The sequence below is a fragment of the Mytilus trossulus genome, chromosome 6 (genome assembly GCF_036588685.1).
Source record: "Mytilus trossulus isolate FHL-02 chromosome 6, PNRI_Mtr1.1.1.hap1, whole genome shotgun sequence".
Classification (NCBI taxonomy): domain Eukaryota; kingdom Metazoa; phylum Mollusca; class Bivalvia; order Mytilida; family Mytilidae; genus Mytilus; species Mytilus trossulus.
This window is the reverse complement of record NC_086378.1, coordinates 34,120,833-34,148,122: the sequence shown is the minus strand read 5'-3', so window position 1 is coordinate 34,148,122 and position 27,290 is coordinate 34,120,833. Positions and strand designations below refer to the sequence as shown.

The window sequence follows — 27,290 nt, the reverse complement described above, 5'->3', positions numbered from 1 at the left end:
AATGTATATTCAAACCATAGAAAAAAAGTATACCCTTTCAGGATGAACTCGACCACAAAATAAAGGGGAAGCAACTCCATGTTTACAGTCTCTCAGTTTTCAAAACACGAGCACGGAAGGTGTGTTGACAAACAGACATGACGGTGGACAATATGAAAAAGAAAGCGCTGGACACAAGTTCAGAAGGATCAGACAATGGAAAAGTTGAACTAAAACGAACAATTACATTATTCAATGGAGTCGCTATTATTGTCGGATCAATTGTAGGCTCTGGGATCTTTGTTTCCCCAAAAGGTGTACTTGCTGAAGCAGGGTCGGTAAGTAAACACAAATTCCACGTGGTTTTTATATACACAGAAAATTAAATAAACAAACTACTGAAAAAGCTCTAAGGTCTTTTGTTATTGTCATAAACGCGAAAAGATTTTTGAAAAATATGTTTGACCAATGTTGAAAGGAATATTAAAATATGTTTCATGCTAATTAAATTCAGTTTTAATTAATTTTTATTTAATGTGTATTTTTTAAAGATGAATACAGACCCTTACTATTTTAATTTTTCTGTGCTGTAAAATTATTTATTTATTCGATTATAAACAAAATATAATTTCTTTTCTTTTTCATCATGTTTCATTGTTTGTTCCCTGTCTGTTTGACATTTCTCTGCATCTTGCACAAAATCACCACAAAAACATTTATTGCAACAGCACGAAACTTAGTGTTAATTTGTTAATTGTATTTCCACCACAAAATATTGCGAAGAATTAATTACATGTATATACATATGTAGCAAAGGGATCTGTCCAACCAAACTCCATACATCCATAGCATATGTCATTCAGGTGCTTTTTGTTTATGTATTGTTTTTTGTTTATGTATACATGTAATTGTTTTATACAGGACAAAACCAGGATATATCACATATTGATTAACTACTGTGGTGCCAGGTGTAAAAATTACATGTTGTTTTATATAATGGTCATATATGTTATAGTGCTTCAACCTTAATCCTTAATACCTATTTAATAATTATTATATAATACCAAATTCAGCAGGAAATAGCCTTAATCCATTTGAATCACCTTTCACTACCTAAAAGACAAAAGCTTATTTGAAAGGGATATCCCCATTTTATCTTTGAAAATATTGATATTATTAATATCAAATTCAGCAGTAAATAGCATTAGTCCATTTCAATAACTTTTCACTAGCTAAAACAACTGCTTATTTATAGAAGATAACCCCATTTTACCTTTAAAAATATTAATCTTGTTAAGGGTCTGACAATAATTAGTGTTGACAGTCACATGGATATATATTTCTTATAAATGTCCACTTTTACACTTAATGTCACAATAAATAAATTAATATATATATACAGATATATCTTTTCTAATTTCATGGACAAAAATGAATAGCATATAATAAAAATGTACAAACTTACAAATGATTAGAAAAAAAAAGGATTCATGTGGCCTACAACAAAAAAACATTAGTATTCAAATATTATGCTCTTTGAAATGAAGAAGGTTTTAAGCTTAACATTACTAATGTAAATCTTACTACTTCTAACTTGTTAAACATCATAGTTTGTGAAATTGTTGGTTCCCTGTGGCGTAAAGGATAACATTCACAAATGGCTATTAACATTGAACAAGTTTGTGTAAAACAGTAAATCTTCCATGGTTTTAAGTCCTTATCCATAGAAAACAAGACTACTTAAATATAGCAGAAATATAATCATTATGCTTTGAAGGGGTTCATATCACAACTGAAGCTAGCTTGAAGTATAACTAAACAAAAAGTTAATTATAAGGTGTCTCAACATTACACTTGACTCTGGAAAACAAATTATAAGGTTAAAATGGAGCACACTAAAGAAATGACATTGGGATAATTTTTGAAAGTATCAATTTCTACTTTTTTACGAGATTTAGTAAAAAAAAAAGAAATATTATTAATAAGCCATTGAATTGACCGAAGGTGTTTATTATCTGAGCTATGAAAACTATTGTGTCCTTGAAAGAGAAAATAAAGTAAAAACTAAAATTAGTTAAGTATTTTGATCGCAGCTGTATAATATGGGAAGCCTTTGATGATAATGGCTATCTTAACCTTTATAATAGTGTTAGGTGGTATTAATGAACCTCATGTTAAATTTGGGACATACATTTGTACATACTTGGCTTTTTGAAGAAAGAATACAGGTACTTTTCAACTATTTGATTTTGATAAATTAAAGTTTCTTTAAGCGCAAGAGGGAGGCCAAACTAAATTTAGACCCTGATTGCTCTTCATGTACCTTTTGATCACAGCCTAAGTACCGACTTGCTTAGTTTTTATTATTGAACCTAACCTTGACCTTTATAATAGTGGCAGTATGAAAGTATGAATGAACCTGATTGAACTTCACACCTACAGACTTGGCTTTTTGAAGAAAAGAATACAACTTTTAACCATGATTTCCCCCTACTATAAAGTTTCTCATGTTTCTGTAAGTACTGGAGGGAAGCTGAACTAAATTTAGACCCTAATTGCTCTTTATTTTCATATGCCTCAGTTTTGATCTTCGCCTCAGTACAGTCATTGGAAGTCTTTGATGTTAATGGTTATTATTTAACCTAACCTTGACCTTTACAGTTGATTTTTTTCTTTCTAAAATAATAGTTGGTTCTCTTAGATTTATTCTTTAGTGTGTGGTTTATTAGCTATATATAGTGTAACTGTTATTTGGTGTTATAGAAAAGATAATGTTATATGTCGTGGTGCACTTTTAGAATTAGCATCAACCCTGTCTGCAATTGTCACGGATTGAGACATCTTGAAGCATCAGTTACATAATCTTTTATGATTATGTGCATTTTTGTACCTGAGCATCAAAGGTGTTATGCTTTATGATGTATGTTATGGTTTCTATATGCAAAATTCCTGCATATTAAATTAACCACTGCTAGTATAATCAAAGTATAAAACAAATAGTGACATCTTTATGTTGTTATTGTGCTGTTTCACAACTGTCTCATGTAAAGGCCAGGGTTTAGTGCTTTCTCTATGCCAGACGTTTTTGATGTGTCTGTCCCAAATCAGGAATCAAATTGCAATGTTTGTGGTTGTTACTGTATGCCTTAGGCTACACTTAAAATAATTTTGGTTTGCCCAACCCCTACCCAAAGGTTGAGACAGTGGGTAGGTAGGTAGGCATTTTCTTCTTGTTTTTTTAAAAAGAAATTGAAGTATCAGATATTTATTAGCCTTCATGCCTATTTGATTAAAAAAAACCTTCTTCAAATCAGGTCAATAAAAGAATTTGAGTAGGCAGCTTTTTTCTGGGTAGGTAGCGTTTGGGCAAACAAACCTATTATTTATTTTGGCCTTATTTGTTTATCTGTAAGTTTAACTCATAAATGATGGGCCTTTTATAAGTGACTATACATTTTTGGGGTTTTCTCATGGTTGAAGGCCTTACTGTGTCCTATATAGTTGTTTACCACCTTGTCCGTTTGGTTTCTGTTTGATAATTATCTCATTAGCAATCCTAACATTGCTTCTTATTTTTTTTATTTGAATAGTTTGAACAGATCCAGAGGCAATAAAAAACAATGCGCAAAAGTAAAGATTCCATTTTCGTTCTGCAGAGTAGTTTGTATTATCAAAAATCATATATATAAAGGCTAACTGATGTTGGGGGAACATCTGTGACACTGCACAACAATGAAAAAAATAGAATTTATATCATTTTTATAGCAATAATTCTTGTATTAAACATAGAGCCAAATAAAAAAGTATGTGAGTTTACTGTACCCCTACCTTCTCTAACTTTTATCCCCTACCCTAAAGTTTTTTTTTACCATTTTTCAATTTAGCACTGTTAAAGTTACAATGTAAAAAAATCCCTAACCTAATTATTTTTAGCATGCGACAGTAATTACTTAACACATACTATTTTGGGGGCACTATAGGAAATTAAGACAACCCCTTAAATATCTATAGAACTTTATATTTTTGGCATAATCTGATCAACACGGTCATAATACATGTATGTGTATATTTGTACTGTGGAGGGATTAATGTTGACCCTTTTAACTTTTTATCCTCAGCTTAAAAGCAATGTTTAGAGTCACCTAAATAACCATTTATCGTAACACCTTTCGGCTATTATTAAAAATATCAATTCAAGTGTGAAAATCTGTACTAAATCAATATTACTCATTCTACTGTTACTAAGTACTATTCTAAACAAAAAGTACTTGAATAAAGAGTTCAAGGAATAATTGAGTCGTGGGCAGGAAATTATAATGCTGATGCAATCATGCCTTGGTTAATAGGGAACTCTGGAATTTAGGAAATCCCCTTTTATGATTTGATGATGCAACAGCAAACATGTGCATGGAATTAATGTCTACATGTTGATGGGTATTATGTTCATGATGCAATAAGAAGCTTAGAATTAATTCGCATTTTTAACATGGTGATGCAATATCTGATAAAAGATTTATTGATCTTTTATCTACAAAGTGAAATACCACAAAGTGTTAAAGGAAACTTTTTATATGGCAAGGAAAACAATGTAAACCACAAATTGTGTAGTTGAATTAAAAAATTATTTGTTGTTTTTTGAAGTAATTTTTCACTCATATTGATGTTATCAATTCAAGTCTTTTAATTAGTTGATTTCATTCTTTTTGTCAAGTATACTTTTTGCATCACAGAACCAGATGTCTTGGATAAGGTTATGCAAATATTGTGACAGAAAATTTATTGTTTAAAATGTATATATGCTCTTTATTCATTGTTATTCATTGATGAAAATGAGAAAAAAAATCACATGTATAGGAATTTTATATATTTGTTTCTCAATTGAAAAATTCACTCTAATTTCACTAGATATATTGGGCATTTTAAAACGATTATTTAAAACGATTAATTTTCTTCGTTTGAAGTCAGATTCTTTACTTTCATTAATGTTGTAAGGCCATTTATCGTTTTTTTGCTCCTACGCCAAATCAACAAATCATTTGGATTGAATTAAAAGATAATAAATGTTTACATAAATGAAATGTCATCTACATATATAGAGCATTTCATAATCCAAAATCAATGTAGGATCATGGTGATTGTCATCTAAAAACATCAACCGAGGAGGGTCATAATGGTAGTCATAATTATCAGATCGGTGGGGAACTCATTAAGCTGTGAAATATAAGAAAAATTAGTAATAAACTCTGTATGGTACAAATGTATTACACACTTTACTAAAAAATAATTTAAGAAATATCTTTTTATCAAAATTAGTCATAGTAAAAGGATTTTCAAAATAAAAGATTTACACGTATTACCTCAGTAAGATCCTCTCGGCTCATAAACTGTATTGGTTTTCCATATGCATTATTTGAATGCTGGATAAAGGAAATGGGTTTCAGCAATTAGTTTTAAAGGACATATTCTGTGAGGTATGGGAAGCAGACAGATCAATTTCCTATTTTAGACGCAAATTTGGACATCAAATATTTTGTTTAGAAATTTCCACTTATTGGTATCTGCGTTTGACTGTTTGAAGATTGTTTTTAAGGGAAGGGACTAAATTTGTTCAGAACAGATATTTGTACAGACCTGCATTGCATTATAGTTTTAACAGTCAAAGCTAAGACTGGCAGTCATTTTATTTCTTGAGGGCTAATTTTTTTGGAAATTATCTTGATGATCTGGAAAAATACTATGATTTACTTTTTGTTTCATGAAATTTGAGAATTCAAATTTTTACCATTAAATGGTAGTAAATAGCAAAAGAAGAAATAAGTCCTCCGAAAGAGACAGTTTTATTATTTGTTCATCAAAACCACACATCTGTCATAATTAATTAGTTTGTCTGATGACAAAATGACTGCACGAACATGTGTCTGCATGTGATTAGCGGAACTATCTCTTGCAATTGAGCAATTGAAATGTTTCAAAACTGAAGTGAAACAGTAAAAACTATAATATACACCAAACATCAAAGAAAGCAAATAAAAAACGAACCACCAAACTACATGTTTCAGGACAATCTGACATGATACAACATTTATAGATGTCTAGACCAAAAGTACAAATTTTACTATTTTTTCTTACAATATCCTACATTTTGAAGTATATTTCTGTTTCGAAGAAAAGTATATTAAGTGATTTTTCTGTGTAATAAATATGTAATAAATACATGATATATGTGTTAATGGGAAACTCATGATTGCTGAACAATTAAACAATGATGCAATGTTTCAATAGAGTCGGCAGGTGTTCGGTCAATGTGATAATCTGTATATTGTTATGAATATATATATCCAGATATATGTATTCAATTTGGTTACTTTTATTTTGAGAACAGAACTAATAAAAATGGCCTTCACTAAGCTTTGAATAATCTAGTTGTATCATGTGTTACTCTGATGCATTATAATGATTTAAAAATTAAATAATATTGTACGGGCTATCTTCCATAAATCATTTTCATGCCACCTTAAAAATTTGGAACGCACACAACTTTAATTTTTAGAAAATTATATATGGTATGTTAAGTCCAATAAGATATAAAAATTAAAAGTTTGATCTTTTAACTTTAAATCAAATAAATCATTTTGCATGCCAAAAAAAGTAAGTAAAAGAAGAAAAAATGTCAGCAGCAGTGCTATTTTAATACTGATTGCAGAACACAACAAATACAAATATTTCCAGTAATAGTCTTTAAAAAGGATGTCACCATCTTTAAAATAGAAAAAAACATACAATTTATATATAAAATATCAGATACATTGTATAATGAAAAAAGAATTACTGGTATAAAGAACAGCCAAGACAGCAATTTGTACAATATTTTTTTGCAGAAAACGGGTTAACTCATGTTTTTTACATTTTAGTTTGGTGCAGCTTTAGTAATATGGATTATGTGTGGATTTTTGTCGTTAATTGGTGCCCTGTGTTATGCCGAGTTAGGAACAACTATCACCAGATCAGGGGGAGACTATGCTTATATCCTTGATGCCTTTGGTCCATGTCTTGCTTTCTTGCAGCTATGGGTAGGTATAATAAATATTTAAAAAACAGTTTTATTACACATCAATCTTTATTAAAATCCAGATCCTGTGTCCAAGCTCTCTGCCTTCAAGGAGATGAAATCTCTCTTTCATTTCATTTTCTGGTTATATTTTTTTAGCCAATGAAATTTCAGGCTTCAAATTGTTGAAGCTGTGTATTAATTGGAGAAAAACCAAAGGAACCTTTAAAGAAGGTAAAACAGGGCTTTTTCAGATTCTTTTAATGAAAGCTTTGCCAGAGCATCTGATTTTTAATCAGATAGGCTACGGTAGATATATATCTTAATTTACTATTATATCAAAAAGAGAAAAATATTAAACCGAATCACATTGTTTCAAAAGAGATAATTCATAATTTAAATGTTTCAGAATTTTAAGATATAGTTCAAATGTAAAATTCTAATTTCCTACAGTATTCACATGTCTGTTCTCTTAGTAAAAAAAAAGGTTAGATTTAGTTGTCAGAAGAGATGCATCATGTAAAAAACTGTTTTAGATCATAATTTATAAAACAAATTACCAGGTACATGTATACTCAGATATGTAGGAGCAACGCATTATTAAAAAATGAAAATAAAAATAAAAACCTAGGTTTAGGAATCCAGACTATAATGACGTCTGCTGAAGGTAACTTTTTTATATATAGATCCTTCATTTAAATGCCAGAAAGGGGCCAAAGCAATAATAAAAAAAAGCTTTTATAATATAATTATTTGAACTATATTTGAAGGTGCTTTACCATATCTTTGATCTGTATTTTTCAGGTTAACCTTATAATCATCAGGCCTACCGCCCAAGCAGTGGTGTCCTTGACATTTGCTTACTACGTATTACAACCAGGATTTGAGACATGTGATCCACCAAAGATTGCTGTCAGATTTTTAGCTGCTATTTGCATTAGTAAGTATTATTTGGTTGGAAGGAGAGTTGAAAGAGTCAAAAGCTAGTTAAGCTTGGTGCATCAAATCAGCACATTTCTCCTACAGTAATCACCAATATATATGTACTTTCAGACCTTCTGAATTCCCATACACATTTGCCGGGGAAAAGTTCAAGTCCCTTTGTCAATCAAAATGTCATACATCAGAGTTATAAATTTTGCTTTGGAGGTTAGTTTTTGTATATCAGTCGGATTTTAAATGAAACGTAAAACTCTGATGTGCCATGATGATCTTGACAATTTTGTATTGGCTAGGCTTGATGGTTTGAATATGAAATTTGGTCACTAAATGCTTTTCTGCATTGCTTTTTCATTTTGAAGGCACTCTACCTCTTGGAACATTTGTTTTGTAAAATAAAAAGATGTGGTTGACCACTAATAAAATCATTTTTCAACAGAGACTATATGACAAAGTAGTAAGCATTAGCAATGATAGGTCTTACAGCCTTCAATGTTACAGAGCATTGATTAATATATTGTGTAATCACTATTTTTTTCAAAGGAACATATAATTGTGGTTGTAAAGTCTTTTTTTAGGTTTTCACAAATTAAACTTTGAAGCTTCAGAGAATAAAATAATCTCAATTTTAATCAAATAACACATTTAAAATAAATTGAAATATATGAATAAGAAAAACACATTTTTATCAAATAGCACTTTTAAATCAAATTAAATTAACTCATAAGTTTACATAAAACAAGTGATTAAAAAACATTTGAAATAAGGTATAAATTTTTATCAGGTCATCTTAAAAGTCTATCATGGGTAGGGAAGTGTTAAATAGGGTACTGATCTTTTTAACCCCATTACAAAGAGAGATGAATGTCTTTTATAGAGTCTTGACATGACATTTTCTTTCTTATCTGTGATTTATGAAGCTGAACAAAAAAACTTGACCAAAAACTGTGAAATTTGAACCAGTGTCCTTATTTGACAGTTTTGGATAGTTCATCAGGCCATTACTAATCATTTTCAAGTTCTTAAAGAGATTTTTAGTTATCTTTAGTTTTAATTGCTTTCTAAAAAGTTTGCAAGATTCAAGAGTGGTTGTGAAAATCTAGTATAATGTGTGATATGAAATGATTTGTAGAAGAAATCCTTTCATTTTGATTGGTCAGAGATTTGCATGCTAATCTAAACCAAGGATTTTACAAATCCTTGTCTAAACCTTAATGAAATGTCATATTATTTTCACTGACTGAGTTATATAAATGGAACTAGTTTTTCACTCATTTGTCATTGATTTTTTCATCAACCTTTAAAATTTATATACTGGAATTAATTCTTACACAATAATTTATAAGGAACAAACAACAAGTATGTTATTAAAAACTTGGTAGTAAATGAACAAGATGTCATTGAAAAAAGTTGGTTAGTCTATGATTATGTTGTGCACAATACACGATACTTGTAACCACCAAACACTGATCAAGTTCAAATTTGTGTAGCATTTATATCTACATTCTAGAGTTATGTCCCTTTATAGATGAAAAATATGCTGAATTTGGCATATATTTACAAGAGGGGGTGAATATGTCCCATGGATAAAAATTGACACAAATCTCCATGTATTTGTTTTTCAATTTTAAACCTGTCAACAATTGATGTGGGAAAATTCATGAATGAATTGTTGTGGCCTCAATAAGAGAGCTACGGGGATTCCCAAGGTATGGATTTCATTTGTCAGAAGATGACAGATTGACCATGGAAAATTGCTCGTTGTGGTGGAAGTTTGAATGAGATAATTACTGACAAAAAATTAACCTTGATCATGCTAATGGTGTAAAATGTAGTGATTTAAGAAATGAAGACAGATAGATATGTACTGAATTACTACTGATCATGTAGGTTGGTTTGGAACAAATGGATGTTTTTGCCTTGACTTGTGTGGTTAGATTTCGAACTATATTTAGGAACAGAAGGATGACTAGGGATTAAAAAAATATATTTCATGCCTTTATCGTGAAAATTGGCAGATTTAAAAATTATCCACTGAAATAAGTTATGAATTTATCCTGTGATATTAAAGATGAGATGACAATGGTCCAAGTTAACATGTCTTCCAATTAAAGAGTTCTTATGATGTAACAGTTCTTCCAATCAAAGAGTTCTTATGATGAAACTGTTCTTCCACTTAAAGAGTTCTTATGATGAAACAGTTCCTCCATTTAAAGAGTTCTTATGATGAAACAGTTCTTCCATTTAAAGAGTTCTTATGATGAAACAGTTCTTCCAATTAAAGAGTTTATATGATGTGATTGTGTTTTTATCCGGTTTTGGTCCTCAAGATTTGCTTCAAAGGGCATATATTGGGTATACATTAACTGTAACTTATTGCGACAGGTTATTGTTTTTTTCTGTTTAAATGAAGATTTATAAATAAGATGGTTTCATAAGAATTGTTATAAAATCAAAACCTTCTAAGCTATGCTTTATAGTTAGTGTAAGTTTTATAATGATGATTAAACAGGGAACAATACATTGATATAAACCACAAAATAAATTGCATGACATCTGTTGCTGTTCTTGGTCTACATTGTATTTTGATTAAAAATTTCTCTCTCTGATGAAAATGAAAAGTATATATAACTCCTCCTATTTATTATTTTATCCTAAAATAAAAACAGGTATTCTTCAAAGTATGGCACTTGCCCAAAAAAAGGTATACATATTGTGGTCAGTTTTAAATCTTTTTGTTGTCAACAAAAGTATAATTTAATTTCAAAATTAACTAAATTTCAGGTTATTTCAGGTGACTTAATAATGCACATAAATGTGCACACATACATGTAGTTTTTTTGTAACCAATTAGACTTTACTTGCTTAAAAGTTGTGTGAGTTTAGAGCCATTTGTGTAATTTGTACAATGTATGTTGTGAGATGTAAAAAAAGAAGTCATGAACTAAAAAAATATATTTGCATACAATCAGGTGACATCTGTTTGTTTTATTTTATATTTGCATATTTATAAATAGGTATGTAAATGTGGAGAAAAAAGTGAAGAAATGAATTCCTATTGATTGACATTATGGTAAAACAAACATAGCCTTGCTACAAGTCCCTTCTATCTTTATTTTTTTTCAATTTTGCCTCTATTACAATTTTATTGCTATAATAAGAAATTACCATTATTCTGACACTTGCAGAGGTCCAAGGACAATCAGTATTCTGGTAGTTTTCAGTAAACACATAAATAAGTATGAAAGAAATAAAAGAAAGGGAATTGTAGCAAGTCTAGTGAAATCCCTGTCAAAAATAAACCAGAGACGGATTTAGAGGGTTTTTCAGGGGGTCTAGCCCCCCTCCCCCATTTGTGAAAAAATTGTGAAATTATATAGGGAATTACTGAAGCATGACTGGAGCTCTTAGGCAGTCAGTGGACCCCCTTATAAAAATTTCTGGATCCGCCACTGTAAACTGATTTAGAAATGAAGTACACTTTATATTATTATAAGAATTATAAGATTACTTGTAAATTGATACATGTATTTTATTTGGATAACATTATATACAAAATCTTGTTATCTGCAACTATCAGTGCCCCTGAAGGTCAGTGTCCTTCATATCCAGCAGAATATGACTGGATTATTAGAAGATGATATATCCTTGTCTTGCATCACTTAATTTTATCTAAGATATTTAATCTCTTAAACCATGACATGTTAACATGTGCTGTGGTCATCTGTTTTTTATTTAAGACACCCTAGGATGGACTGTTTTGTATTTGATTTGAACCATCTTGTTATATGGTTTGATTCAACTTAATCTATCAATATGAAAATTTAGATCAATGATCAATAAATGTATGAGTGTAAAATCTAAACAATAGGATTGATACTAAATAAGAAAAAACAAAAACAAAAAAACATGTTACATTAACAAATAATTTCTCTTCTTATATCGATTTCTAGATTTTATTTTAGATAGAAACCCTACTACAGTACAAAAAAGCAGCTATAGACATCTTTGTTATGTCTTTTATTTTTTCTTTATTTTGTCACATCCTTATATGACTCTTGAGTGCCTTTTCATTTATAATATTATGCTTATATCATAATTATATTTATCATATCATAACATTGATAATTTCAGTACCCAGTTTACAAATGTTATTTGTATGAAACATTCACTTATTTGGGGATAAAATCAGGAAAACAGGCTATTTTTACTTTGAAATGAAAATAAATTTGTTCAGAGAAAGTAGAATGTGACATTGGGTAAAATCTAGACTATATTTTGAGACGCAAAATGACAAATGTGAAAATAAAACCATTATACATGCTATGTATATACTAAATTAAAATATGACATAGTTAACTATACTATCACTTAATTACAAATTCCTGCACCGTGCATTTTTTTAGTAAACATTTTTTGGACATCATAATTTAAAAACAGGAATTTTATATTTTAAATTTATTTTTTTGTAATGTCATTCCAAAGCGCTGACATTTTTTGCACTTTTCTTTATGGCAAATCTGTTAAATTGAAAAAAAAGTCACTTGACAGGTCTTGTGAACATTTTAAAGCGTGCATTATAGGTTTTGCTCATGGCTGAAGGCCATACGATGACCTATATGTTATTTGGTCTCGGGTGGAAAGTATTTCTCATTGGCAATCATACCCCATCTTATTTTTTTTATTATTCAAGTATTTACCTGTGCATATCAAAGATGGGAACTTTTTATAGTTTATAAACTTCAAGTCTGCAAAGGAAGAATTAGAAACAAAATGTGTTAGGCATCACAGAAAGGACCCTGTGATTGTCTTCTTAATGTATAGGTTATTGAGAAATATCTTCAATGTAAAAAAATATTTTGTTAAGGTTGCTACACTTGTCTTCTAATAAGATGCAAAGACGGACATAACATATCTGGTTCTTTACTGCAATTATATTAAATGGCCCATTTTTGTCTGCCTCAGAAACTTTATTGGCCACATGTAGGACTCTGGCAATAAATAACACCAGGCATTGACCTTATCTTGATAGTTGGTATGCAAGGTTATTTTTTTTATTAAATTAAATTTATTAAGAATTAATTCTAAAAATATAAGTTATGACCATGACCACGGCTGGTAAATCATCCTGTGTCAAGTCATGTATCAAACTCGGGCAACAAAAACATTTATCATCTAAAAAAAAAAAAAAACCCAAAAAGATGTCAAGGTCACACTATGTATACAGTATGTGTGACTATCATAAAAAAAAATGACGACTTTTGGTACAGCAGTTGGATGAGATGTTGGGTTATAGATAAAAGAGACTGCTTAATCAATAAAAATTTATTTGAAAAATAAAATGCACCAAGGTCTGCTGACTATTGTATGTCAGTAAATATTTATTCTTAAAAATTGCTAGACAAATTCTTTCATCAGAAGTGCATAAATTTACTATGCATTAAAATAGTGAATTAACAAGTGTAGTTGTTCTGAATCATAACAAATTGAAAAAATACATTCAGAAAACAAGAAGATTAAATACCATTATATTTAATTTTAAATTGCTTTGCCGATTGACAATCATATAATTATGTGTTACCTATTAATTAAAAAGCTGTCCTTAAACAATAAAATATATACTGGAGAGTTTTGTAAATTTGATTTATTTTGTATATTTCAGGTATCCTAACCTTCATTAATGTGTACAGTGTTAGAGCAGCCACAAGGATTCAAGATGTGTTCACGGTTGCTAAGATACTTGCTCTAATAATCATCACCTTAACTGGTCTTGTTATGATAGGTCAAGGTGAGTCAAAGGTCAAATAAGATTCTGAAAACTTCAGTGACTGCAAAGGGGTATTTAGGGGCAGACACAATTATTAACCTGATAAGTTGTGTTGTCCTTCAATATGAACTTTGTGTATGAATAACAATATAAAATCATCAGGGGCTGATCAAGCCATGTTTAAAAGAGGGGGTTCAAAACCAGGATAACCAGAGGGTTCCAACCATGTGTGCCCATTCAAAAGCATTAATGATCAACAAAAAAAAGGGTTCCGACCTCTGGATTGTTAGGAACCATTTGTGTGGGGTGGATTTCATGGAAACAAGTGGAGCAGGAATTTAAAAAATTATCGAATTGGCAATTAAACATTTGCAAAACTACGAAATCAACTACATGTATCCACAAAAAAAGATTTTTTCCCTGAATTCTCAAAAATTCGAATACACGAAAATTACTGAATCAGTAGTAGAATATTTTACTTTCACTTCAATATACACAATGTATTGTTATTCTCTTCCTCTTTTTGTGTGTACAGTAGAGATTAGGATTGAAAAATATAATCATAACACACCATTACATAGATCATTAACTAGATGCACTTTATAAAAATATTTTGAGATCATAATGTTGTTTTATTGTACCTGTGGCATTTGTGGTTTTAAAACTATAGTGTAGTTATTTGTGTTCTTTTTAAAAAAAATATGCCAAAGGTCTTAAGGTCTGAAGGTCTGCAATTGTACGTCAGTACATGTTTATTGTTATTAAAGTTGTTAGGTAAATTCTTACGTCATAAGTGCATAAATTTACAATGCTTCAGTGAATTAACAAGTGTAGTTGTTCTGAACATGTTTTTTAAACTTTGGTATTTAAAAAAAAGAGAAGGAAATGGCCATTATTTATAAAGAAATTAATTTCAGGCAGAGTGAATTAATCTCATTTGTTTTCCTTGTACTTACATTGTATATAAAAATAAGGAGATGTGGTTTGATTTCTAATGAAATAACAATCAACCAAAGTTCAAATGAGGTGGATGATATCTAAATTTAGATTATAAGATATAGAAAATATGTAATTAAAAAATATATTAGACAGTTTTTCAAAAAAAAAATTAAATGAATGTCTGTAATCCCAATTTCTACACAGACAACTAGTTATACTATTTCATGGTTTCCTTCAGTCCAGTTGGAATTCTCAGGGGAAATCAAATTCCTAGGGGAACAACATACATATTCTATCATAAACTTTTAGATCAGGTATTCAAATATATCACTTTATTTTGCAGCATACTATAACTTTTTCATGCAAAGGTCTGAAAGTCAATGTATTAGGGGTTGGGTAAATCACTTACTTTTCTACAGGACTTGCTTGTCCAAGAATTCTTAGCCTTTGTGTTTTTCTCAGTTTCCTGAAAATAGAAAGTATATTGTGTTACTTATTACAAAACACCAATCCATTAAAATCAGTGTCCTAGGAGTTCAAATTTTGTTTCCTGTATACCTTGCAGTTTCGAGGGTGGAATGGTATTGGGGTTTCACCCCCTTTTTCAAACGATCAAAGCATTTGAATGGGTACACATGGTTGGAACCCCCTCTTTATCCTGGGTTGGGAACCTCTCCTTTTAAAAATGACTGGATCCGTCTTTGTATGTAGTCATATTTGAAAAAGAATTTAATACCAAGATTTCTTCATCATATTGAAAATAAAGGCAGAATATTTTCTTCATTTTACTCTGAGTTACAAATGATTTTTTGAATGATTTAAATATTGATTATATTATGTTTGTAGTCACAACATATGTTCTAAATGGTATTCAAAATCTGTGTAAGAAATATAAATAAAACAAAAGTAGACAACATAAGAAAATATTCCTTTTCCATTCTTTGTCACATGTGTTACAATAAATGGACAAATTATGAATGAAGTATGATAAATTTATCAAATACCTTTACTCTTGAATGTTTTGGGAGAAAATGAGGAAACAGGTTCAATCTTAATTATTGAACAGCATCCCATTGGTCTAGGCTAGTGAAAATGTTGTAGTACCATCAACACTTATATTAAAATAAGAGTTAGTCCCAGTTACAAGCACAAGCTTATAAAAATATAGAATTTCACGAGAAACTGATTGTTAGGCCCATTAGCCAAACAATTCATGAATTGCACATGTTTCTTTAAGCTGTGACTTTGCATTACACAAACAAAAGAGAAAAGGGTACATGTAATAAATTTCGAAAAAGTAAAATAATAAAAATATATAGAAAAATCTTGCTGAAATATTTTATTTTAATATTTTATATTACAGGTGAAACAGAATATTTTACATTTGAGAACACGAATCCAGATGTTGGTAAAATGTCCCTGGCTTTGTACTCTGGACTATTTGCTTATGCTGGATGGTTAGTACTTGGCTAAATAAAAATAGACTGGCTAGCAGGTCCTTTTTCTAAGAATAGTTTATAGTGAGGTCCAAAAAGACATCAACCAATTTCTCAGCAAAAAATACAGTAGCCTTTCAGGATATCAGGATTATTTGGACTACTAAGCACTAACTTTAAAAGGCCATGTGTTTAAAAAAGAAGTGCATAAATATTATGTACCAATATGGTTCAGCAGTCAACATATTTGATACTCTTTCCACACTGACCAATATTTAACATACATGTATGATCACCATAATAATGGTCACAATTCCTTTACTGCACATTATCTATGAAAGGGCCATTGTCAGCGGTGGATTCCGGACAGTATATAGGGAATCACTGACGTGTGACTGACTGGAGTGGACCCCTTTTAGGCAGTTATAGGGCCCCTACTTATAAAAATTTCTGGATCCGCCACTGATTGGTACCAATGGATTTAGTCAATTCATCACTTAAATTTCATTACATCTTCAAATTTCTTGTAAGAGGTAGGTTTGTTGAAGCATACTCATAACCAAGTCTTAAAAATCTAACATTGATGAAAAATAAAATAATGTATTTGAAAAAAAAACTTTTATTATTTATTTCAGGAACTTTTTGAATTTTGTAACAGAAGAAATGATCGATCCTTACAAGTAAGTTGCACACTTCTTCTTTGTTCAAAAGATCAAAGTGTTTCATTTCATATGATTACAACAAGGGGTTAATCAACATCCACAAGTTGAAGAAAAACGAACAACACATTAGCCAAGAGAGAAAAAATATACAAAGAAAAATTCAAATTGAGCAAATGTTGACAACCATATGAAATCTGCAATTGTTCAGTAAAAGAATATTATAAAATTTTACTGTATACAATAGATGAAGCATGCTGTTTATGACATAAAATACTATTCTCATATAGTTTTACAGAATTTTAAGTTTTTTATAAATTTCATTCCAATTCCTTACTTATGGAATTGGTTTGCAATGAAGTAGGTTGCTTATATATATATGCAAAGAAACAGATGGCCACTTTGCTTGAATTATAAATTTATGTATTATATCAACCAATTTGTGCTTTCAGAAATTTACCACGTGCTATCTATATCTCAATTCCAATTGTCAGTTTTGTCTATGTTTTTGCTAATGTGGCATACATGACAATTATATCTCCACGAGAAATGCTTGATTCCAATGCAGTAGCTGTTGTAAGTTTTCCATCACTTTTTATTTCAAACATTTATACACATGTACATTTATAACTTTTTATCCTTTTTTGCAAGAATTTGCCAAGAGCAATTTATATATATATCAATCCCCATTGTTAGTTTTGTGTACGTTGCCTACATGACAATTATTTCACCTTAATTTAAATGTTAGTAAGTAAAGAACCGAAAAATCATTATTTCATGGCAACTGAATTTTTGCATTGCAATCTAAACTTAACTGAATCCTATGTCCTTCTATATCAAAAAATGTCTGCTACACTTTGAAGTGGGGTTCCGTTTTAGCAATAATTGATTATTATTACTTGTTATATTATGTTATTACAGGCCTTTTAATCAAAACTATTGAATTTCTTGCAAAAATATTTGATATCAAAACATAAGTCTCACTTTAAGATATTCCATGAACTATAATGAATTCACAGTAGATACTAAATTGAATATGGAAATGGGGAATGTGTCAAAGAGTCAACAACCTGACCATAGAGCAGACAACAGCAGAAGGTCAACAATTCTTTATGAAGTGGTACACTAATTTAAATGATAACTGATACTTTAGAATAGCTGCTAGAGAAAATTTAGCTGAACTTGAAAATCAGGACAAACACAGACTACTCTTTAGAAAATAAAACTGTATAATCCAAACACTACTGTGATCTGGATGAAATCTAAAGTAAAGGTGGCATTTGGTGTTGACAAATTTCAATGTACAAAATGTTCTAAAAATTGGCCAATTTCGATGAACCAAAAATGTTACATTTAAATAAAGAAGTTTTTATGCCTAGAATTTTTTGGAATGAAAAATAAAGTATTCTAAACAATTTTAAACAGGGAATTTATAACATTTTGAACGTTTTGAAAAATTGAAATAACCCTTAACAGATTTTATTCAGCCTTATACCTTTTTGAAACCATTGAACACAACCAATGAAATTATTTGAATTGTTTTTTATGTTGTTTACTTTCAGACTTTTGGAGATAAAGTATTTGGTGTGATGGCCTGGATAGTACCTGTGTTTGTATCACTCTCTACATTTGGAGGTGTAAATGGTCTACTTTTCACATCAGGAAGGTAAATATTTGTGTTTTTACAGTACACATGCTTCTGAAGGTTTAGTTTTACTTCCTGTATATGTGTTATAGTTGAACTCTAGTGATACATGTTATATGTTATTTACCTCTTAATTGAATAAAAATCATGATTTATCCAAAAAATCAATTCAATTCAATAGTTGCATCTAGCTTGCTTATAAAGATAAATGATATGCAATACCTTGCTTTTAAAAAAAAACTATAAAAATGTGTTAAGTTAATGATTAAGCAACCCTATCAACTTAAAAAAAAACTCATTCAATATTTTCATACTATAAATGAATTTAATTTCTTTTACAAAGAGATGACTAAATAAGAAAAGTAAAATCATAGAGTATACAAACTGTAAAGAAGACATTGTTAAGGCTACATATGATTATTTTTGTTTCTTCTTGATGAAACCACTTTTTAATGGAATTTTTATGTATTTGCAGATTATTCTTTGTTGGAGCTAGAGAAGGACATCTTCCTGATTTCTTGTCTATGATACAGGTTAACAGAAGGACACCTATGCCCGCCATGTTGTTCACGGTATGATTTTAAAATCATATACTACATGTCTCAAACTAAAATTGAAATTAAATCCCCCCTTTTCTATGGAAATTCTACCAACACAGACTGGTTTCTTCTCACAAGTACCGAGTTATTTTGCAATTGACATGTCCAAATCAAATTCCACCTAGATACTATTTTGATCCTATTGAACTTATTTATAATAAAGAAGATGTGGAATGATTGCCAATGAGACAACTTTCCACAAGAGACCAAAATGATGGAGAAATTACCAACTATAGGTTACTGTACAGCCTAGCTTATTGTATGTACATAAACTTGAGATTGTTGGATATTGCTAACCTACATGTATCTAAAAAAAAATCAAAAAAATCATTACAATGTTTATTTTTCCGTTTTATTTTCATGCTCTTATGTCATTTTCTTGTCTAAAACATGGGTAGTGCGTAGTACAACTAAAAGCAAAGATGTATAAATGTAAAGATTTTTGTCTTATTATTTAATTTCCCATGTGTACATTGTAGGGAGGACTTTCTATACTGATGTTGATAACCGATGATGTTTTCTTCCTTATTAATTACATGAGTTTTGTACAATGGCTGTCTGTTGGCATGTCTATAGCAGCATTAATATACCTACGTTATGCCAGACCGGAAATGTATCGTCCTATCAAGGTAATGTAGCTTATGAAACATTTAAATATTTTGACTTGTAATTATAGAATAACTTCATTTTCCTACTTTTAAAGAATTTTTATGCCCCACTTACGATAGTAGAGGGGCACAATGTTTTCTGGTCTGTGGGTCTGTTTGTTCAGCCATTCGATGTCCATCCAACTGTTCGTTCAGCTTCAGGTTAAAGTTTTTGGTCATGGTAGTTTTTGTTGAAGCTGAAGTCCAATCAACTTAAAACTTAGTACACTTGTTGCTTATGATATGATCTTTCTAATTGTAATGCCAAATTAAGAGTTTTTAACACAATTTCTCGGTCCACAGAATATAGAAAAATGATAGTGTGAATGGGCCATCTGTGTACTTGGGACACATTCTTGTTGTATATGGAACAGGAAAGTATAAATTTTCTGATGAAAGCAGTTGTGATTGGAAATTTATACTTCATTGAACTTTTGAAACTTGAGTAAATCTATATCCAATGAATAAAAAATAAATCAACTACACAGGTTATAAGATATAGGCAAAATTGATTGTTCAAATCATGGAATTGCCAAAGCAATGATCATCAGATAAATGATGCCATCAGTGGCGGATCCAGAAATTTTCATGAGTGGGGGCCCACTGACTGACCTAAGAGGGGGCCCGCTCCGGTCACGCTTCAGCGATTCCCTATATAAACAACCAAATGTTTTCCCAAAAAGAGGGCCCCCCCCCCTAAATCTGACTCTGGCCATTAGGGACTGAGTATAAAAGTTTTTACTTGTAATATAACATGTATAAAATGATATTGACTTCTTTGTCAAAATACTCAATAAGGTATTTAAAATAAATTTGATTCTGCTGTTAAAATTAAGGTTGTCAAATGTTACTAAAGATAAAACTCTTATTTCAAAAACTCAGATTATAGATTAAATGAATCAAGTGTAACAGGCTACTCTCAGTTTATTGACGCTTCTGTTAGTAATTATAATATTTGTTTATATTTCAGTTCAACTTGGTTATTCCAATAACCTTCCTGCTGTGTGTTATATTTTTACTGGTGGTACCTTTATATGCCGCCACTGAACAGACTGGTATGGCTCTACTTATGGTTCTTTCTGGGTTACCAGTCTATGTACTTGGTGTTAAGTGGAAGAGTAAGCCCAAGTCTGTCAGACAATTCATTGGTAAGTATACAAAAAAAAATAATGTAAAGTATTTTATATCTATTATTAATACTATTTAACCCCAAGTCTATCAGTCTTCATTAGTAAGTATACAAAAAGAATTACACAAAGTATTTTATACCTATTAATACTCTTTAACCTATAATGGTTAACTCCCAATCAATTACATGTATCAGCTTCCGATCAATTATATATATGGCAATTCACAGTCAATAATATGTGAGAATTCACAAGCAATAAACCACTTTCGAGTTCATCCGTCACTGGAAAAAAATTGTCAATTATAAGCGCCTTTATGACATCATTTACCAGATAGAGGGGGTCGCCTGTATCCCTGCACTATTAACCTTCATCAAGCATCTTAGTGATCATCATTGTGCAGGATAAACTAGAAATAATTGTTGTTCTGTAGGTACTTAATGACAATTCCTTCATGACAGCAATGCTGATTGTCAATTTTGAGGATTCAATTTGCCGAATAAACACACAAATGACGTTCACTAAAACTAGACGGAAATGCATCGAACTTAAAAGTTGTCTATTACATGGGTAACTTGCAATCATTTACATGTTGCAAATCTCAATCAATTAAATGTTGCAATAAGTCCATAATGGTTAAAGTTTTTAATATTCTTTTTAATAAACTTTCAAAAAACCATCAGCGCATTATAGTTTATCAAACAAATAACAAATAATACTAATAATATTTGTACTTTCTCTATTTTCAGCAAGTTGTACTATACTAGGACAGAAGTGTTGTAATGTAGTCGCTCAAGAAACAGAGGTCAAGGACAGTTAAAGCCTACAGAAAATCTAGAGATCAAAATAATTGCCATTTCTTTTTTGTTAATTGTCTATTGTTGAAATATTTATTTTGCAGAAGCAATCTTTTTAAGAACAATTATGTACTGCCATTTTTCAAATCTCTATTGTTTTGTTTTTTTCGTCAAAAGCAGCTTATACTATTATTTTTTTCATGTTTTATTTACTATAATGCATTTTTAATAAATATTAACTGCTTAGACTGAGCTGTTGAAGAAATCATTGATAAAAAGTGTGTTGTTATCAAATGGTCCATTTCAAGGACTGCTAACTAACATATAAAATAACTTTTGGACAAAAGTTGTTATTTTTTCAATTCTTATATATCTATATATACAATACTTAAATCATACATTTGGAGAAATATTTTTAAGTTTTATTTATTTATTATTTACATTTAATTTCAAATTTTTTAAACTTTGAAAATGTCATTAAACCTAGCCAATAAAATTGGAATGCAATGCAATAGGACATATTGTACATTATTTTTTCATTAATATTTGTATATCATTAACAAAGAATTTGTATTAGCCTTTTATTAAACACACGGTGCTCATTTCTTACATAATTTGTACAAGTAGAAAAACCTGTTTCTTGAATGTTTGGAATGAATGAAAGAAAGAATTAAGTATAAAAAATTTTAAATGCACGATAAAAAAAAAACAACCTCTGTTGACATTAACGTCATTTCAATTATTTGTATTTCAAAGTTAAAATTCTGTTACAAGTTAATCGTGAGATCTCAAAATTCCTGTCATCTAAAATTTTCTTTAGCAGTTTGGCCACTCAAGGAAAAGTGCATGAAAAGTGATGTTAAAGAAAACAAGTATCACTTTAAAAGTACAATTGAAATTCTATTATTTGGTAAAAATCTATCGAGTTCCATTTGCTACATGTTATTACATTAGATTAAGAGTAACTGTGATAGAAAAAAAATAAGAAACTTTTGATAAAAATTCAATGGTATTTTTAGATTTTGTGTAAAAGTTGATGAATGATTGCAATTTAGGCAAATACTCCTTTGTTCTTCCATGACAAACTTTAGAAATTTGCTCATTAAAGTATGAGTTATTGCATTGTTAAACTGTATACAAAGAAAGGTACAATACAAATTTATGTCTGTTTTCAGGCATTAAAAGTTCTTGATTGTAAAATGTTGACCATTTAGATGTTATTTGGATAAAAAAAAATTGTTTCATGAAAAATCTGTTGCTACTCTACATTGGCATTGCTCAGCTAAAATTTTACATACATTAAAAAATATTATTGAAGCTCAGTTGAATTGTTTCATCTATAAAAAAATTCATTGACGCTCAGTTGAAATGTAAATTTTTTGTTATATTTAAAAAAAATCATTGCATTGTATTTTTTGCACAGGGTATGTTTTGCTAAGCTTTATCGTTGTTATATATTTATTATAGTTGTCTGCTATCCTAATAACTACAGGATTTTTAATCATATCATGAAATAATAAAATCATTCATTTAGCTCTTTTATGCATCTTTTAAATGCAATATATTTATAATAAAGCAATTTTTGAGATTATTAGAATTTTAGTATTTTTAGAACAATTGTTATTAATTGAATCTCTGTTGTTTTTGCTATAGTTTTCATTTTGCCTGTAGTTAAATTTATTAGGAATCTTTTAGATGTTCATCATTTACTTATTATTGTAATTGTCAAATTCTGAATTTGATTCTTATTATTATAAATGAATTGCATAAATAGCAAAAAAAGTTTTCTTGAGTGACATTTTGCATTTACTGAAAATTATTCCAAGTAAGATATGCAATCAACAAGATGTTAAAATGTAGATTTCGTATTGTAAGTAATCTGTGTTAGATCTGACATTTTTAGTTTTTTCAATGAGTTGAATTTTGACATCTTCTCTTCTTTTATGAGCAGCTTGATTTTGCTATAATGTTATAATTCTAATGACTATTACAACTATTTTATCAATACTGTTAGAAGTTGTTAATGAAAGACTTCAAGTGTTATATTATACAAGATACATGATGTTGGAGACTTGTTATTTTGTGTCAGACATATTATTTGGAGTACTGTAAACTGAAAAAAATGTGTGGAAAATATATCTAGTAGAGATTTACATACATTTAAACATGCTTACTTTTTTTTTTTTTTTTTATCAAACTTGGTTCTTATAATTTTCATCTTTCATATCACATTATTATTTTATATTTTCATTCCCCTGAAATATTTCAATGTATTAAAAATCCAAAGAACAGAAATATTCAATGCAGAGCATATAAGGGGGTATCTGCACGGAAGAATGCGAAATAAAATTGCCATTTCATAATGAATGAACAATTCAAAATTTCTTGCATGTTGATCTTTTTACTGATTTCACGAAACATGGTGAATAATGAACCGTTTTCACCGCTGCATGTGAAAAAAAAATGGCAAAACATGTTGCAAGAAATAACCCTTTACTAGAGGGAATGTCATATTTTGTCAAAACTTAACTTTATGGGACTTGGTATAAAAAATATCATTTTCATACTGTATCAAGGACAGTTCCATTAAAACATGCAAGACACAAAATGAAGACTGCTTTGGTATAAAGCTATATACACTTTATCAATAATCAATTATTTGGTTGTTACCTAAATGTGTAAAAGTGTCTTCCCTTGATACAACATATGAGATTACACAATGTCTTTAGTTTACAGTATTGTATATAATTTTTGTTAACTGTTTGTGTTTTGTTATTATTTATTTAATAGAGTCTGAGTATACCTACCTCTGATGCAGATATAAATAACTTAACTGCCTTATTTGTCAGGAATAAAATTTAAAAAAATTAGACATGTTCGTACAATTGACGTTTGTGCTGAGTTTGAAACTTTGCTGTGAATTAATATGTAAAAACTTGTGGATAACTGCCATATTAAAAAGCGTATGAATAAATAAAAAAAATTAAATTTTACACAAAATATTGCTCAGTTTATTTGGGCATTAATAATAGGTATCAAATTCTAGTCTTTCATCCCAAAACCATTTCTCACCATGTTTGTGCATTAGCATGTTAAAAAACATTTGGCTTGGTAACAGTTGTGTATTTATGCAGTATACTGTAAATTCAGAAATTTTTGCGTGCATTTATTATTGCAATTTTGACATTTTAGTGTAAAAATGCGATTTTAATTTTTGAGGAAAATCGTGTTTTATTGATGTATCAAATTTCAAAATGTGAGTTTAAATTATTGCGATAATAACCCTGTCACATTTTTCTCAATTAAATAAATATCGCCAATATTTCTGAATTTACAGAATTACATCAGGTGTTCATGTTTATATTAAATGAATTGTAAATATTTGAATGAATTTTCATCATTTTTTCACTAAGGTCATAATAAAGTTATTCTTTGAATGTCATCTCCACATGTATCAATTTATTTATTACATATTTTTGCCTTTTGGAAGAAAACATTCATTTATAACTAGGAAATTTTCATTATTATACAAGAAACAAGTAAAAAATAAAATGAAAATTTGCCTGTGTACATATTGATGGATATTTGAGGATTATTTTATATTCGTCGTAATTGATCAATATATGGTTCGTCTTTATGTATCAAAAATGAGGTTGTATCTCATTTCCATCTCAATATCTAAGATAGCAGTACTACTTCACTTTTTCAAACACTTGTATCAGATAGATAAGTTCAAATATTGATTAATAGGATATGAAGATATTTAGATATGTGTTTGAAATATTTATTTGCTGAAAACTATGGATTTATTTAGTTTCACAGATACCAATTTTTGTATATCGAAGAAAAATTGTAATTTTCATGAATATTTGATATTTGAAGTCTGCATTCAAACTATATAATAAATTTGCACTTTTTTGAACATTTAATTTCTTTGTTCACCTTTGCCCCCAAAATCAAAGAAAATTGGTATCCCTCAAATTAAGAAGAATCCACAGTAGTTTAAATCTGTTGATCTTATTTTCAAGATCATGTGTATCTTTGATATGAAGTATATTTAGATGCTGATTTAGATTGTGCCTTAAGAAAAACCCACAAGATTTATAATTGAGTAGCAAAATAAGATCTTGCAACAGTGTTATCATGTTGATGAATTTTGTAAGTGTGAATAATTAAAGGAAATTTTGTATACAGAAATTGCACAATGTTTAAATGTGTAGCAAAAGTGAAAGTGTGTGTTTGTGTAACATTAGGTTTCTGACTTCTTTACAACCAAAAATTTAAATGTTTTAACTAATTTTCTTACATATGTAAATTTTATGAAGAAATGTTTGCAACCAAAATGTTAATTTAATCACCATCAGCTAACTGTTTCAGCTTTTGCCAAATTGATATCTGATAATATTTGATATACATACACATGTTTAAATAGCTGTATGTCAAATTAAATTTGAACTGCAAGAAAATTAGTTAACAGTTGTATGAGTGTTGGTGTAAATTGTTGAGCGCATAGGGTAACATAATTTTTTTGGTGTTTTACATACTTGCAGCTAATCGTGTACCTAAGAATCTCAATAAGATTGTAGTTCAATGCATTCACAACTGTATTTTATGTATTTAAGGTCACACCAAACTGATTTTTTTTTAGATTTTACAACTTCAGTTCTGTACAGATAAAACATTAACTTATGCCTTTGAATTTTATGTGAATAATGTTGCATATACTATACATCATCTTCATCTCCTATAGTTATCAAAATTGTAATTGTAACCTTATTCAATCTATAAAAAATCTAAATAACGTAAAACTCTTTTGGTGTGGCCTGATTGTGTTTTTGAGTGCTAGGGTTGCTGTATTATTAAATACAGCTTGCTGAATCATGCATCATCAATTGTGTGTCATTTTGAATAAAAAAAAATCATGAATATTATAAATAAAAATACATACATGAGTTTTTATTGCTTTTTATTTCAATGGTATTCATTATCTGGTTGAATCAGCAAAAATGAAGGTAAATAAACCCTGTTGTCTATTGAAGGAGACATTATGGTTTACAGTAGAGTGCTTATTGTAGGATTGCTGTCTTACCAGTATTAACCCACCATTTTCATTGGCTAACAGATATAAGAAGATGTGGTCTGATTGCCAATGAGACAACTTTCCATCCAAGTCACTATCATTATAGATAAAAAAAAAAAGTACAGTCTTCAATACGGAGCCTGGGCTCACAATGAACAAGCTATAAAGGGCCCCAAATTGACTAGTGTTAAACCATTCAAATAGGAAAAACAGTTGTCTAATCTATATACAAATCAAGAAAGGAAAACATTTATGAACTACATTAACAAACAACAACCACTGAACATCAGGTTCCTGATTTAGGATAGGTGCTAACAAATGCAGGGAGTTTAAACATTTTAATAAGTGCCAACCTTCACCCAAACTGAAACAATAATGTAACAACACAACAAAGAAAGACATGATATAAAATATAAATTGATATGGTTTTATAACTAGCTATACCCAGGATATAAAAAAACATTGTACCAGATAAATAATGAACCCACATTATCATTGGACTGCTGTCATTTATATTGACCTTAAATTATGTATCTACTTTAGCTTTAACCATTAATCTAATTAACAAGTAAATTCTGAACTTCATCTTTACAAAAATCAGTACTTGGAACCTACTTTGTCTAATCAA

The 27,290-nt window shown here is 29.5% G+C and overlaps 1 protein-coding gene across 1 annotated transcript; it reads left to right on the top strand.

Annotated features, from left to right (window-relative positions):
- The first annotated feature begins 67 nt into the window (after positions 1-67).
- On the top strand, positions 68-26,534 carry LOC134721207 (large neutral amino acids transporter small subunit 2-like). The gene is made up of 12 exons (XM_063584012.1): positions 68-317; positions 6,891-7,049; positions 7,832-7,967; positions 13,629-13,754; positions 16,036-16,129; positions 16,744-16,788; positions 17,220-17,343; positions 18,330-18,433; positions 18,888-18,984; positions 19,491-19,640; positions 20,629-20,806; positions 21,535-26,534. Exons 1-12 carry the CDS (start codon positions 138-140, stop codon positions 21,603-21,605), a joined length of 1,464 nt encoding a protein of 487 aa, XP_063440082.1. The 5' UTR covers positions 68-137; the 3' UTR covers positions 21,606-26,534.
- Positions 26,535-27,290: the final 756 nt, after the last annotated feature.